The sequence below is a fragment of the Stomoxys calcitrans genome, chromosome 3, assembly GCF_963082655.1.
Source record: "Stomoxys calcitrans chromosome 3, idStoCalc2.1, whole genome shotgun sequence".
Taxonomy (NCBI): domain Eukaryota; kingdom Metazoa; phylum Arthropoda; class Insecta; order Diptera; family Muscidae; genus Stomoxys; species Stomoxys calcitrans.
The window spans coordinates 175,546,859-175,561,306 of record NC_081554.1 but is presented as its reverse complement, the minus strand read 5'-3'; the positions used below and the strand labels follow the sequence as shown (position 1 = coordinate 175,561,306).

Here is a 14,448-nt window from a genome sequence, read left to right as displayed (position 1 = left end):
TTGGACAGTTTGATAATTGAAATTTACACATTTCTGCTGCAGATTTTTTCTCAGCAACAATTTGTAGCATCGGAGAGAAATTTTATGAGAACCAGCTGTTTAATTTTAATGAATATCAACAGAGAGTAAAGGCTTTTGTTACTCTACTGCAATTTTTTTATTGAAAAAGTATCCGAACAAACTTGTAACATGATTACAGGTACTTGGCATTATCTCACAGCATACAACCCTGTAATTTTATCAATCACAATAGTGCTATGCGACGCTATGTGAATTTTGGTCCATTTGAATTAAACTGAAATAGCAAAAGCCCCATCAAAATGGATGCTATAATGCCCTACAATCAGCCACCCCACTTAAATAAGATGGATGATGAACAGCGTCACCGATTTGTACAATTCTATCGATCGTTGGATGAGGTAAGATATCTATGTATGTATGATTAAACTTAGAGTATTATTATAAGTTATTAAATTTTGGAGATGATTGGGAGTTCTTGCGATCGCAAAGTATTATTGCCCAGAGTGGGAGTAGTTTTTCCCGTTGTTCTTTAATAAGGTTTTCGGCGATTAATTTTTCAATTTTTCAGTAAAGGGGGAAATAGTTGTTAAGACGCTCAACTAGATTGATTCAAGGGCACGCGCCTAGGATCCAATTCACCCGGAGACCAGAGCTCTAAAAGAAAAGATGGATAATACAGATAGAGATTCACCATATTGCAGTCCGAGACAGTAGAACGAAGAGAATGTAAGGGTACACAACACAAACGTACTTGGCAAGGCTCAAGGAGCCAGGCAGACTTGAGAAGAGTTCTCTAAGATAAAAGTTTCATTTAGTCAAGTTTTATTTAGTCAATTGTAGCAGTTGTGGTGATGAGGTAAAGTATGAGACGTTTGGGCACATTTTGCGTCATTTCTATGCAAATGCGCTTAGATTACCAACGAGCATAGACTGACTTTAGGTAAACAGTCCATTCTTCATTCTGAAATACTCTAGAGTTGTCCAGAAATGACGCAAAATGTGCCCAAACGTCTTCTCCCCTATCTCATCACCACAACTCCAACTAAAGTCCGCCCCTCGCTGTCAACAACGAAATGTCGAAGGCGTGACATTGCAATGACCAATGGGAACTAGGGTTTGAAGTCCGAAGTTATGCTGGCTGTTTATTTATCCGCGATTCATTTCTGCCTAACTCGTCAGGCACTTATTACACTCTTCCTTTGATGGCTTGGATGCAACAAAGCCTAGTAGCTTTCGCTAACCAGTTGGAAGATGCACTTGGAATTTCCTAAACAGCCTCGATCTAACTTAACCCACAGCCTGTTCCATCACTGGTGCTCGAATGTTCATTTATTTAGCGATAGTTTCAATAGGCAACCGTTCCTGCATCGAAATGGTATCCAAGACCTCGAGAACCCCCGCCTGAAAACCGGTTACAGTTATTTATACCCACCAGCATAGAATGGCGGTAATTGTAATCTAATCATTCCATTTTGTTTTAAGTAGGTCTATAAAAATATATAGTTACCATAGAAACTGATCTTTCAGTTTCACCCGTAAAAGCCTCAGCTTTGGCACGGCTTATAATAGTTAAAATTTTGTTACTCAAAATAGGTACATCTTTGACAACGATATAATAACTTGTATTTTTTTATCATTTTAGAAACCTTCTTCTACCGTTCGTTTCTTTAATCACTTCACTGCATATACCGTTCTTGGCAAAGATGACATACATCTCATATCCCGTATGGTTTACCAATCATGTGCACAACTTAGTGAAAAGCAGCCTAATGTTTTTGAGTCTATACCATATCTAACCATACCTAAACATAAATTCAAGCCCGTTATTCGTCAGTTGCTGTTAAACAGCAACTATCGTGTAGAGGTCTATAGTCCTCGTTTCCTATATTCGGGTTGGAACATTGAATACTATGGCTCGCCCAGTAATTTATTACAGTTTGAAGATGTTTTATTTACAACAACAAGCAGCAAAAAGCTAGAGAATTATAAGACTTTATCGCTTCAAATTTGTATGAGAAATAATCAAAGACGTTTGGGAGTAACCATAGTTGATCAAAATGACTGCATGTTCCATATAATGGAATTTGAAGATGATGAGAATTACACCGAATTGAAAGCTGTTTTTGTAATATTGGCTCCTATGGAATGTTTGCTGCCATCGACTGAAGGAGAGGTTTGTATAAATTTATGTTTTTCGACAATTACGTTCTCGATACTTTTGTAAGAATTTTCAATATTGACGTGTAAAAATTATTGTTTGTATGTTTTTATTTTTTTTATATTTTTTCTACATTTTTTATACTTTTTTAATTTTTTATTTTTTTTAATTTTTTATTTTTTTTTTAATTTTTTATTTTTTTTTAATTTTTTATTTTTTTTTATGTTTTTTATATACTGGGTTGCCCAAAAAGTAATTGCGAATTTTTTAAAAGAAAGTAAATGCATTTTTAATAAAGCTTAGAATGAACTTTAATCAAATATATTTTTTTTACACTTTTTTTCTAAAGCAAGCTAAAAGTAACAGCTGATAACTGACAGAAGAAAGAATGCAATTACAGAGTCACAAGCTGTGAAAAAATTTGTCAACGCCGACTATATGAAAAATCCGCAATTACTTTTTGGGCAACCCAATATTTCTTTTTATATACAGTTCTTTATTTTTTTATTTTGTTATATATTTTTTTTTATTTTTTTTCTATTTTTATTTATTTTTTTATTTTTTCCTATTTTTTTTCCTATTTTTATTTTTTTTTTTTATTTTTTTTTTATTTTTATTTTTTTTTTTTTTTTATTTTTTTTTTTGTATTTTTTTTTCTAATAAATTTTTTTCTATTTTTATTTTTTTTTTATTTTTATTGTATTATTGTATTATTTTTATTTCTATTATTTTCTTTTATTTTTATTATATTTATTATTTTTTATTAATTTATTTTTATTTTTTTATAATTTTTTTATTATTATTATAATTTTTTTATTATTATTATATTTCTTCACTTTTATAATAATTTTTTATTTTTATAATATTTTTTTTTTTATTTTATATTTTTTTGTTTTTTTTTATTTTTTTTTTTTTTTTTATTTTTTTGTATTTTTTTTTGTTTCTTTTTTACATGTTTTGTTCATTTTTTATGTATTTACTTTTTTATCATTTTTTTTTTATATTTTGTTTTTATTTTTTCATAAAGTTTTTTTATTTCTGTTTATTATTTATTTTATTTTTTTTTTGATCTATTTATTTTTGTTGTTGTTGTTGTAGCCACATTTTCATGTGGAGGTGGCAATCCTCGTCAATCTCCTAAGTGAGCAAACTCCTTCCGCTCCAAAGGACCGATCGCCGCAGGAATGGGGTGGTTATTTAAAGCCGCCAATATCTCGCCTTGTCATATCGAGCATCAAGGCACTCGGTATTTGTGCAAGAGACGTTGCCACCCGGCCTCTCGCTGAGACAATCCGGTCGATACCGCTAATTGTCCGCGACTGCCGTTCCAGCTACTCCGTATGGAGCATTCCACTATCCGCAACCCGTGGACGCGCCCGATAGCTTACAGCTACGCTTCTCGTGATATCAATGAACACCACACGAATTGGAGGTGAATGTTCCAGCCTGTGTGGTGCTCACAGCTATCCCGTGCCATGCTTTAATTTTTTTTTATTTTTTGTATGTTTTTATTTGTTTATTTTTTATTCATATTATTAATATTTTTTTATTTTCATTTATTTTTTATTCTTGTTTTACCTTTTTATTTATTATTTTCTTTCTCAATTCTACGTCGTTATTTATATTCATTTAATTATTATTTCTTTGTTTATTTTTAATTTTATTGTTATTTTTTTTATTTTTGTTTTTTTTTTGTTATTTTTTATTTTTTGTTTTTGCTTTCTTTTTTAATTTTTTTTTATTTTTATATGTTTTTTTTTATTTTATGATTTTTTTATATTTTATTTTTTTTTTATTGTATTTTTATTTTTTATCGTTTTTTCTATTTTTTATTTTATTTATTTTTTACATTTGTTGTTTTATTCCAAAGTGGACTCGAGTTGAATGGCCTAAGGAATTATGGAAAATAATTATCAAAATTTCCCGCCTTACATAATTCTAATGGCCATTCAGCTCGACACCATTTTGGAGAAGAAACAACTAAGGTGATCCTGTACATTTCTGGCCTGTAACAGCAATACAACAGTAGAGCACAATGCTGATTTATTTTTAGTGCTATGTGTTTGGGGGACAACCCCACTCCCCAAAACATACCTAAATCGGATATATTTACGGACCAGGTCAATATGGGCCTCAAATGAAAAGTGTTGGGGAGTAGAGCACGAAATTCATACCAACTTTCGGGACTACGTTTCTGGGGGTCCACACCACCCCCTAAACCCACCAATCACCACCCTAGGAGCCTTCTTACTCCCAAAATCCCCATAAGAATATCGGTCTCAAATAAAGTCTCTTAAGAATGGAGTACATCTAACATTCAAATTCAAATGACCCTTAACCCTTTGAGCGACTTCATAAATCAGTAAAGGCATTTAAATTGTTTAGCTGTTAGCCAAGCAATATACATACAAATACTATTTTCGTAGCATGGTATTTCAATAAAACTCTTTAATGGTCGAAAATAAATATTTCAAGGATAATTTTGTTTCATATAAAGTAAAAGAAGGGGTCCGTTTCAACTATTTGTATATAATGTAAGCTCTGATGGATTTAATGGCGTTTTATTTATATTGTTTTTTCTTCTTTTACAGTACGGATGTGTGAAGAATCTTTTAGAGCAACATGGCATTATGGCCACTGTGTTCCCAAAATTTTTAATTCCCAATGACATTGAGGATTTCTTGCATGACCTGAATCAACTCTTGCGAGGTAGTAAAAACCAAAAAAGAATTACAATAAATCATTTTGCATGGCGTCTGCCCATGACCATGGAAGCCTTAAAAATGGCCATGGAATATTTGAGGCTTGCCACAGATACTGGTAGTTTGGAGCAATATCTTATGAAGGAATTGGATTTGAAAGGGTACAGTAAATTACATTTTAAGCTGCACTCGTTCGGCTTAACAATTTTGTTCATTTTAGATATTTACGTCTGGATTTCGATGCTGCAAAAAATTTAAACATTTTTCCGAAAAGTCACTTATCATCCACGTCTTCATGTATTTTGGATATCTTAGATCATTGTGTTACAGCTCAGGGCCACCGTCTAATGTCACAATGGGTACGACAGCCCTTAAACTGTGGCGAAACTTTAAACTACCGCCATGATATTGTCGAATGTTTTCTCAATTCGCCCAAGATTTTACATTTGCTACACGAGGGCCATTTAAAACGTATTCCCGATATTTTATTGCTAACCAAAAAACTGCGCCGTTTGAAAGCTGATATGCAAGATATATATTGCCTGTACAAAGTTATAATGCGTTTACCAAAAATTATAACACTTTTGGGTTCGCTCGAAAATCTAGCGGTTACCAAAGTTCTGTGTGAACCACTGCAAAATTGTTTAGAACAATTATTATTTCCCCAACTGTGCTTGGAACCAATCCTTGATTTGGAGGCCTTTGAGAGGGGAAAGTTTTTGGTAAACCTTTCGCCTGACCGAGTTTTATTGAATCTCAGCAGACGCTTGTCCTATCTGTTGGAAAAAATGCAAAAATCCCAAGAGCAAACATTGCAAGAATTGAACTTAGAAAATATTACAGCGTTAAAATTGGTCAATGTTGCTTATCTGGGGTATACCCTCATCATAAGTGAGAAATATGAAAGAGTGCTCTATCAAAATGAGAACTATAAAGTTCTTGATATTTATCGGGGCAAAATATTTTTCACTACACCAATGTTATCTTTATTAAACGAGGAGTTTTCTACCCTTAGCAAACAATATGAGCAGGAGTATAATAAAATTGTTAACGAAACAATCATCTTAGCTGCTTTTTATACACCTTCCCTCATCAATTTAAACCATGCAATTGCCGAGTTGGATTGTTTGCTAAGCTATGCCAAAGTTGCTGAAGCAGAACCGAAGAAGTATATTAGACCCCTAATATTGAAAGAAGGATCCGGACAATGCATATTGGAAGATATCGAACCCTTATGGCAAGAAATGCAGCATCATATAACATTTATTGCTTATAATGTGGACTTTCAATGGGGTAAGTGAAAAACTTATTTTTTAGGAAATTTTCCATGATAGCTAAATTTTATCATAACTCCTTGAAAGAACATGTTCTTAGAAATAGCGGGAATAATTCTCGTGATTTTTACATGATTCAAGTTCTAGCTCAATGTTCATAATAAGAGACCTAATTTTTGTAGACGAATCCAAACTAATAAGCATACTGCTTATTATTTTTGTGACGCTAAACGCCAAGTTTCAAGTCCTAGCGAGAACATAAGAAAACAAGTAAAAGCTTGCCAACTTCGACTGGTCCGAATCTTGTATTCCCTAAACCATGGAAGGTATTGGTCAAGTTCATTGCCCGTTATCTCTTTATAGGCAAACAAAGGATAATGTACAATATATAGAAATTGCAATGCTTTTGGAGCTACATCAGTCTATGAACCCTTTCAGACCATACTTTATTTTGATGGGATTTCGTATAATGGGTTCAAGAAGTAAAATCGGGAGATCGGTTTATATGGGAGTTATATCAGGATGTATTGGGTTGCCTAAAAAGTAATTGCGGATTTTTTAAAAGAAAGTAAATGAATTTTTAATAAAACTTAGAATGAACTTTAATCAAATATATAATTGCCATTTTGTTCGATAACCTTTTGCCATCTTCCTGGCAAATTTAGTATTCCACGCTCATAGAACTTCCGGCCTTTATCTGCAAAAAACTGAACCAAGTGCGATTTTATAGCCTCATCATTGCCGAAAGTTTTACCATTTAAGGAGTTCTGCAAAGATCGAAATAAATGGTAGTCTGATGGTGCAAGGTCAGGGCTATATGGTGGATGCATCAAAAGTTCCCAGCCAAGCTCACTCAGTTTTTGGCGAGTGACCAAAGATGTGTGTGGTCTAGCGTTGTCCTGGTGGAAGATGACACCTTTACGATTGACCAATTCTGGTCGCTTCTCCTTGATGGCTGTATTCAATTTGTCCAATTGTCGACAGTAAACATCCGAATTAATGGTTTGTTCCTTGGAAGCAGCTCAAAATATACCACACCCTTCCAATCCCACCAAACAGACAGCATAACCTTTTGGTGGATATCAGCCATTGAAGTGGTTTGACGCCAAACAAACAAATGTAAACAAAATTTCGCGCACTTTTTTTCTAAAGCAAGCTAAAAGTAACTGCTGATAACTGACAGAAGAAAGAATGCAATTACAGAGTCACAAGCCGTTGAAAAAATTTGTTAACGCCGACTATATTACTACTATATTACCGACAATTACTTTTTGGGCAACCCAATATAAACCAATTCAGTCAGTACTTGGCATAGTTGTTTGAATATCACCCAAATTGCGGTCTAGAGTTAAGATTGGTTTATATGGTAGATCTATCAAAACATGGACGGATATGGCCCATTTACAATTCGAACCGACCTATACTCATATGAAGTATTTATGCAAAATTTCAAGCGCCTATCTTTATTTCTTGGAAAGTTAGCTTTCAGCAGACGGACGGGTCATGTGAGGTCAGCGAGCTTCTTGCTAGTTGTTCTCGTTGTTGTAGCAGTGTGATGTATTCTATATTAAGCGCTCGACTGTGTATCCAGATCCAGGAACTCTGCGACGTCCAGAGGGGTCTGGGTCTGAGACGGGTGGATCTGGCTGGACAGTTAAACAGGTGACGTGTGATCCCTGGTCACAATCGGGACATACACCCTGCACGTTGGCATAAATCCTTGCTCTTTAGGAATTGAGGCGGCTTCTGCTGGATCCTAGTTGATCCGGAACTACTCTGGTTTGCCGGGGGAGGTCAATTTATTCAGGTGCAATGGGAGGCGGTCGTTCTACAAGGACCACATTAACCCGGAAGCTATTCACGTTGTCTAGACTCGCTTGATTTGCCGCTTCAACTAGAGGTTCTCTCTTGTAGCGCTGGTTCTCAATCTGCAAATCATGTAAATCTACCTTATGGCTTCATCATTTTATTGAAATTTTGGAAGTGATCACGAATTAACCTTACTTTTGCTCTACGATGCTTAGTTGAGGATATATGGCAATTTTAAGTTTTCCTAGGCAAAAATTCATTTTTTTCCAATTTTTGGAGGTAATCACGCATTAATCTTACTTTTGTTCAGCGAGGTTTAGTTAAGGAGATATGGCTATTTTAAATTTTCTTAAGAAAAAATTCATATTTGACCGCTTTTCATAAATTTTTTGAATTTTTGGAGGTGATCACGAATTAACCTTACTTTTGCTCTACGAGGCTTAGTTAAAGAGATATGACCATTTTAAGTTTCCCTTTCCCGATTTTTATCAATTTTTTGAACTTTTGGAGGTGACCACGAATTAACTTTACTTTGCTATACGAGGCTTAGTTAAGGAGATATGGCCATTTTAAGTTTTCCCAGAGAAAACTTCATATGGGCGATTTTCATAAATTTTTTGAATAGTTTGATCATGCATTGACCTTACCTTTGCTCTACGAGGCTTAGTTAAGGAGATATGACCATTTCAAGTTTTCCTAGGGAAAAATTCATATTTTCGCCGATTTTCATAATTTTTTTTTTAACTTTTGGAGGTGATCACGAATTAACCTTAATTTTGCTATAAGAGTCTTAGTTAAGAAGATATAGCCATTTGAAATTTTCCTAGGAAAAATTCATATTTTGGACAATTTTCATCAATTGTTTGAATTTTTGGAGGTGATAAAGAATTAATCTTACTTTTGCTTTACGAGATTTAGTTAATAAGATATGGAAATTTAAAGTTTTCCTAAAGAAAAGTTTATATTTTGGCAGATTTTCATCAATTTTTTGAACTGTTGGAGGTCATCACGAATTAACCTTACTTTTGCTCAACAGGGCTTAACTATGGTGATATGACCATTTTAAGTTTTCCTAGAAAAATATTCATATTTGGTAGCGCTGGATCTCACGCTCCAGATCATGTTGATCTACCTTATGGTAAGATATTTGTCTCTTGATGGAGGTGGTGCACGTGAGAACTGAGGAGACAGCCCGTCGCAGTTCGTAGAGCGGCATACTGATAGATCTGAATATTATTCCACCGTGTATCAATAAGCTGACGAGATCTGAATATTATTCCACCGTGTATCAATAAGCTGACGAGATCTGAATATTATTCCACCGTGTATCAATAAGCTGACGAGATCTCACTGGCGCTACATAACTTACCACAGACCGGCAAATTATTTTGTACGTGGTCAATAATGTTTCTTTTTCATTACTCCTTGTGCTGCCGGCAAGTGACTTGAGGACCTTGTTTCTACTTTGGACTTGATGCAAATGGCTGTGAGGAGAATTGGTAAGAGATGTCAAATGTGACAACAAGTATTTCGGAAATCTCGATGGTCGAAATTGTCACTCCGTCGACATCACTTTCAGCTCCCTACGCCCCCCATGCGTGTATGAAGTGCAGTGTGGTTGAAGATTTTTTTGGCAGATATCTTCAATGAATTACGTTTGAGGGTGCAATGGAGGATAGGTAGAGGTGAAATCTCCCTAAATTCCACAAATGACTGGCGACCTCACATACAGTTCGTTTCAGGCCTGGCTGGAGGGACTTATTGGCGATGTCCTCAAATAGTTTGGCATGGCTGACTGTGTCGAATGCCTTCGATAAGTCCAGTGCCCCGAGGACCGTCCAAATGTGTGCGTTGATGGCATGGAAAGCCGTTGTTGTGCGAAATCCATGCTGATGCTCGGCAAATGGAAATACCCCAACGAAGCTTCTTGCTAGCGTAGATGCTTTGTTCGACGACTGTCCAAATTATGAGCTGGCGCTGTGGATCGCAGGGTTAGGATGCTCCTACTTTAAGTATCGGAAAATTAAGTAACCTATTTTCAAACCCTGCTATGCCTTGGATCGCCTTTGATTGTATTGGGCTTTCGATAGATAGATAGTAGCTTTGTAGTCGACGAAATGATGGTAAGTTTCAATCATTTGTTGTTTTGGCACAACACACTGCCAAAACAACAAATGATTGTAGAAGTGTGTGGTAAACTGAGGCGAAAGAACTTACCGATGATGGACCCCATTCGGTACATACAAACGGCTGCCATGGGATTGATATAAAGTAGCTCAAATTGTTGGCAGTATCAATGCGGTACTTACAACAATCATCAGCAAGGGCTGCCGCCTCTGAGTACAACACAAGGCTACAACAACAACGACTTAAAATTTTTTTTCTCTATGCTCGTAAGTATCTTTTATGCCATGGCTAAGAGATGTATTCCCCTGTAGTACGGGACTCAGTATGCTGAGTTCCTCCACCCAGATCGCGAAGACGAGCTGTTGTATATGCTTCATCAATGTGTCACCTTGTTTTTTATATATTTCAGTTGTTAAACCATTGGCTCCTGCTGCCTTGTTGTTAAATAACTGTGTACTCCATTCCGACTACTGAAAATTTCTTCTGCGGAATAGAAGCCCGCACAAGTCACGTTACTACTGACTGAGAGTTGCGTTTTATGCCACATTCATGGTTTCAATAGCATTTCGACACGCGTTTATGCGAATGGTGGCTAGCCTCTTACTTGGAGGAAATATATCCGCCTAACCACAAATTCGCAGTTAAACTAATATCTCGTATAATGGTAGCTATAAAATAACGCATCACCTTTCAGTGTTGTTGTGACGCCTCCTTCAATTCATCGCACTTCATTTAAGGCTGAAAGTTATCCGCTAGTGCCTTCTCTATATTGATTCGGAACATTAAACTTACCGCCTCATAGTTATAGGTGCCAACTTCCAATGTCTACCTAAGCCTGGTGGACGTTTTGCAAGTTGATATCTTTATTGTTGTAGCCACATTTGTTGTTATTGTAGCATCATGTCTATATTTGGAGGTGGGGATCCTGGTCTAGCTCCTATAGGTGAACAAACTCGTTCCGGCCCAAAGGACCAATAACTCGCTTCGTCATATCGAGCATCATATGACATGTGACATCTTATCGCCTGGCCTCTCACTGAGATTCTGCGCTCGATACCGTTGATTGTCCGCTACTCTGCAGTTGCAGCTAATCATTCCAATTAAGGATGTGTGTTCGCTATTCCACATTACTACATGCGCGTCGCCCATGCCCTTAACTCGGACTGCGTCGACCCGAAAGGCTTTCGGTAAACCAAGTTTATTGACGGCAGTCCTCCGGCCTTCATTGCCAAACGGCCCTGATGTCCAATTTACTCTCCGTAAAGATGTTCATACTCGACCTTAAGAAATATAACATTTTTACCAGAATCCATGATGGAGGGTGACCAAAATTCACGGCCCGACCGGAAATCTGTGCTATTCACAGCTATATTTTGTTTAACCTTTTCTAAACGAATTTTAAAATTTAATAAAACAAAAACTAAAAAGAATAACGATTTTAGTCATCTGTATACCTAGAAATTAACCGATTATATTTTTGTCATTTTATTGTTTTATATAGATATAAAATCAACTCATATGCAAGCTGTGTATACTATCGTTCTAATGGCACTAGTGGGTAGTTTTGTTCCTTGTAAGGAAGCTACAATTTCAATGTTTAACTCCATAGCTAATAGGCCACGCGCCGATGATCATTTAAAGGTATTGAGCACATTTACAGAGGAACTGAAGGTAACATCAGGCCTTAAAAATGTAAGCGTTCCTTAAAATGATTATTGAAGGATGGAAATTTTTTAATTATTATTATTTTTTTTTAATTTATAGTCTGATGGTGATAAACCTTTGGTGATTATCAATGAGGCTGGTGCAAAAACTCCTTATATATATGGGGGATGTGAAACACCATGGTCCATAGCAGAGTAAGTATTATCTGGTTTAGTTTAAAATACTCAATTTTTTGCTATTCAATGAAAGTAGTATTACACCGGTATTCGCAAAACTTAATGTAGCGTTGAAATAGGTTTATTTGATAGATTTCCTTTATAGAACTGTCAATTAAACCTATTTTTCGAGGAATTTGGAGAATGAGGCAGAGACGGACTTCACTGGTACATTTGCTGATAATATATTTGGTGTGGCTTCTAGAACTGAGGACATATTTGTAAATAAATTGAATAATTTTAACGATTGTGTACAGCGTTGAGCCACCGAGAAAGGAGCAGTAATTCCAATTGGGATGACAGAGATACTTCACGATTGCCGTAAACATGTGTGCAGATCTTGGACAGCATACTGTTAAGATATTGGATCACTTGAGATTCCTGGGTTAGACATTCACAAGAACTCTTCAGTGGGATGAGCACGTGAGGAAGTTATTATCAAGGTTGATACAGCAGTTGACATATGAAAGTCACTTGCTGTCGGCATGATCTCACATGGTGTTACTATTTACGGATGTATTTCTTCAAGAAACATCTCCAAGATAAATGTGGCCCTGAACGCTTGCTTTAGGAGCAGGGATGGAAAATAACAAATTTTGAAATGGTACTAAAAAGTTATTCTTTGGGCCAAAAGAGTACTTTTCTGACTTTCATAACGATCCAAAAAAAATATTCTAGTGGATAAATCAAACATTTGTAAGGATTCAAAACCTCGAAATATTGACCTGCGACCCCATAAAGGTAATATATTCTGAATCTTCTCAACATTTTGAGTCTTACTAGCTAACTAGAAATTTTGCACAGATACTTCATGTTGATGCAGGTCGTTGGGGATTGAAAATATCGGTTCAGATTTGGACGCAGCCCCCATATAAACCGATTTGACTTCTTGAGTCCCTATTTTGCTGAGTTATGAGTTCCAACATCTATGCTAAGTATGATTCGAATCGGACTATAAACAGGTATAGCCCCATATAAACCCATCCCCGGCCCTGAGAATCCTCAATTTTCATACGATGTGGCTGAAATTCGGAACAAAGACTTGAGATATGTTTCTCCATGCCAAGTATGATCCGAATAGATCCATAAACATATATAGCCCCCTTTAAACTGATTCCCGTATTTTACTTCTTGAGCTCTAAGAAGCCTTACTTCTTGAGCTCTTCGAAGCCTTAGAAGCCCCATATAAACCCATCCCCGGATTTGATTTGTTGGGCCCTTAGAATCCTCAATTTTCATACGATGTGGCGGAAATTCGGAACAAAGACTTGAGATATGTTTCTCCATGCCAAGTATGATCCGAATAGATCCATAAACATATATAGCCCCCTTTAAACTGATTCCCGTATTTTACTTCTTGAGCTCTTAGAAGCCTTAATTTTCATCCGATTTGTCTGAAGTTTGGAACAAAGACTCTGTTATGAATTCCGTGCCGAGCATGATTCGAATTGGTGTATATATTGGGTTGCCCAAAAAGTAATTGCGGATTTTTCATATAGTCGGCGTTGACAAATTTTTTCACAGCTTGTGACTCTGTAATTGCATTCTTTCTTCTGTCAGTTATCAGCAGTTACTTTTTGCTTGCTTTAGAAAAAAAGTGTAAAAATAGTATATTTGATTAAAGTTTTATTAAAAATGCTTTTGCTTTCTTTTAAAAAAAGACAAAATAATAAGAATTAGAAAACAAATACTTGAGTTATGACTTCCAACATCCATACCAAGCCCTTATATAAACCGATCCTCGGATTTGACTTCTTTAGCCCTCAGAAGCATCAATTTTCATCTGATTTGGCTGAAATTTGCCCAAACCCCATCTTATGACTAAAACATCAAGTTTTATCCGAATCGGTCAATGTGGTGAAATAGGTCCCCCTAAGTACCGATAACTTGATGTGACTTCTTGACACCAAAATAATTCAAACGCAAACACAGTTAATACGATAAGGGTAAATATTTAGCCAAAGCCATGAAGGTGGGTACCGAAGATTCGGCCCGGCCAAACTTAGCATGTTTATACTTGTTTTTTGACTTCAGAGTACTTTACAATTTTCAGTGAATTTGGTTAAATTATAAGCCTTCCTCTGGATCCATTGGTATCCTATTGAGGGTGAATGTGGGAAGCAACCAAAAAACTTCGCGTTGCCAATTTCAATGGAAATTTCGATAATAGTTACGTCTACATAGGATCAAAAAGTTGACCCATGTATATTGGGTCTACGTCTAGACATAAGCCGATATTTTCCCACTCGAATTATGTTTTAGATAATATATTTTGAAGCAAAAACATCCTGGTTCCATTCAGTAGAACATTCTCTTATTACTTATGACAAATTTTTAATAAAAGTATTATGTCATCATGTTGCAAAAAAGTAATCGCGAAAAACATGTGTTTTCGACTGTGAAAAAGAACAGATGAAAAGGCTGAAAACATCCAAATTGTCCAAATAATTCTTTGACTTGACAAAGTACTCAATCGG

General features: G+C 35.8%; 1 protein-coding gene across 1 annotated transcript in view; it reads left to right on the top strand.

Annotated features, from left to right (window-relative positions):
• The first annotated feature begins 275 nt into the window (after nt 1-275).
• LOC106092423 (DNA mismatch repair protein spellchecker 1) overlaps nt 276-14,448 on the top strand; it is a 51,056-nt gene continuing 36,883 nt past the window's right edge. The window contains exons 1-6 of the mRNA XM_013259295.2: nt 276-419; nt 1,664-2,194; nt 4,771-5,042; nt 5,102-6,174; nt 11,593-11,783; nt 11,856-11,950. Coding sequence (XP_013114749.2) covers nt 321-419; nt 1,664-2,194; nt 4,771-5,042; nt 5,102-6,174; nt 11,593-11,783; nt 11,856-11,950 — 2,261 coding nt within the window. The 5' untranslated portion in view covers nt 276-320. The remainder of the gene's footprint in view (nt 420-1,663; nt 2,195-4,770; nt 5,043-5,101; nt 6,175-11,592; nt 11,784-11,855; nt 11,951-14,448) is intronic.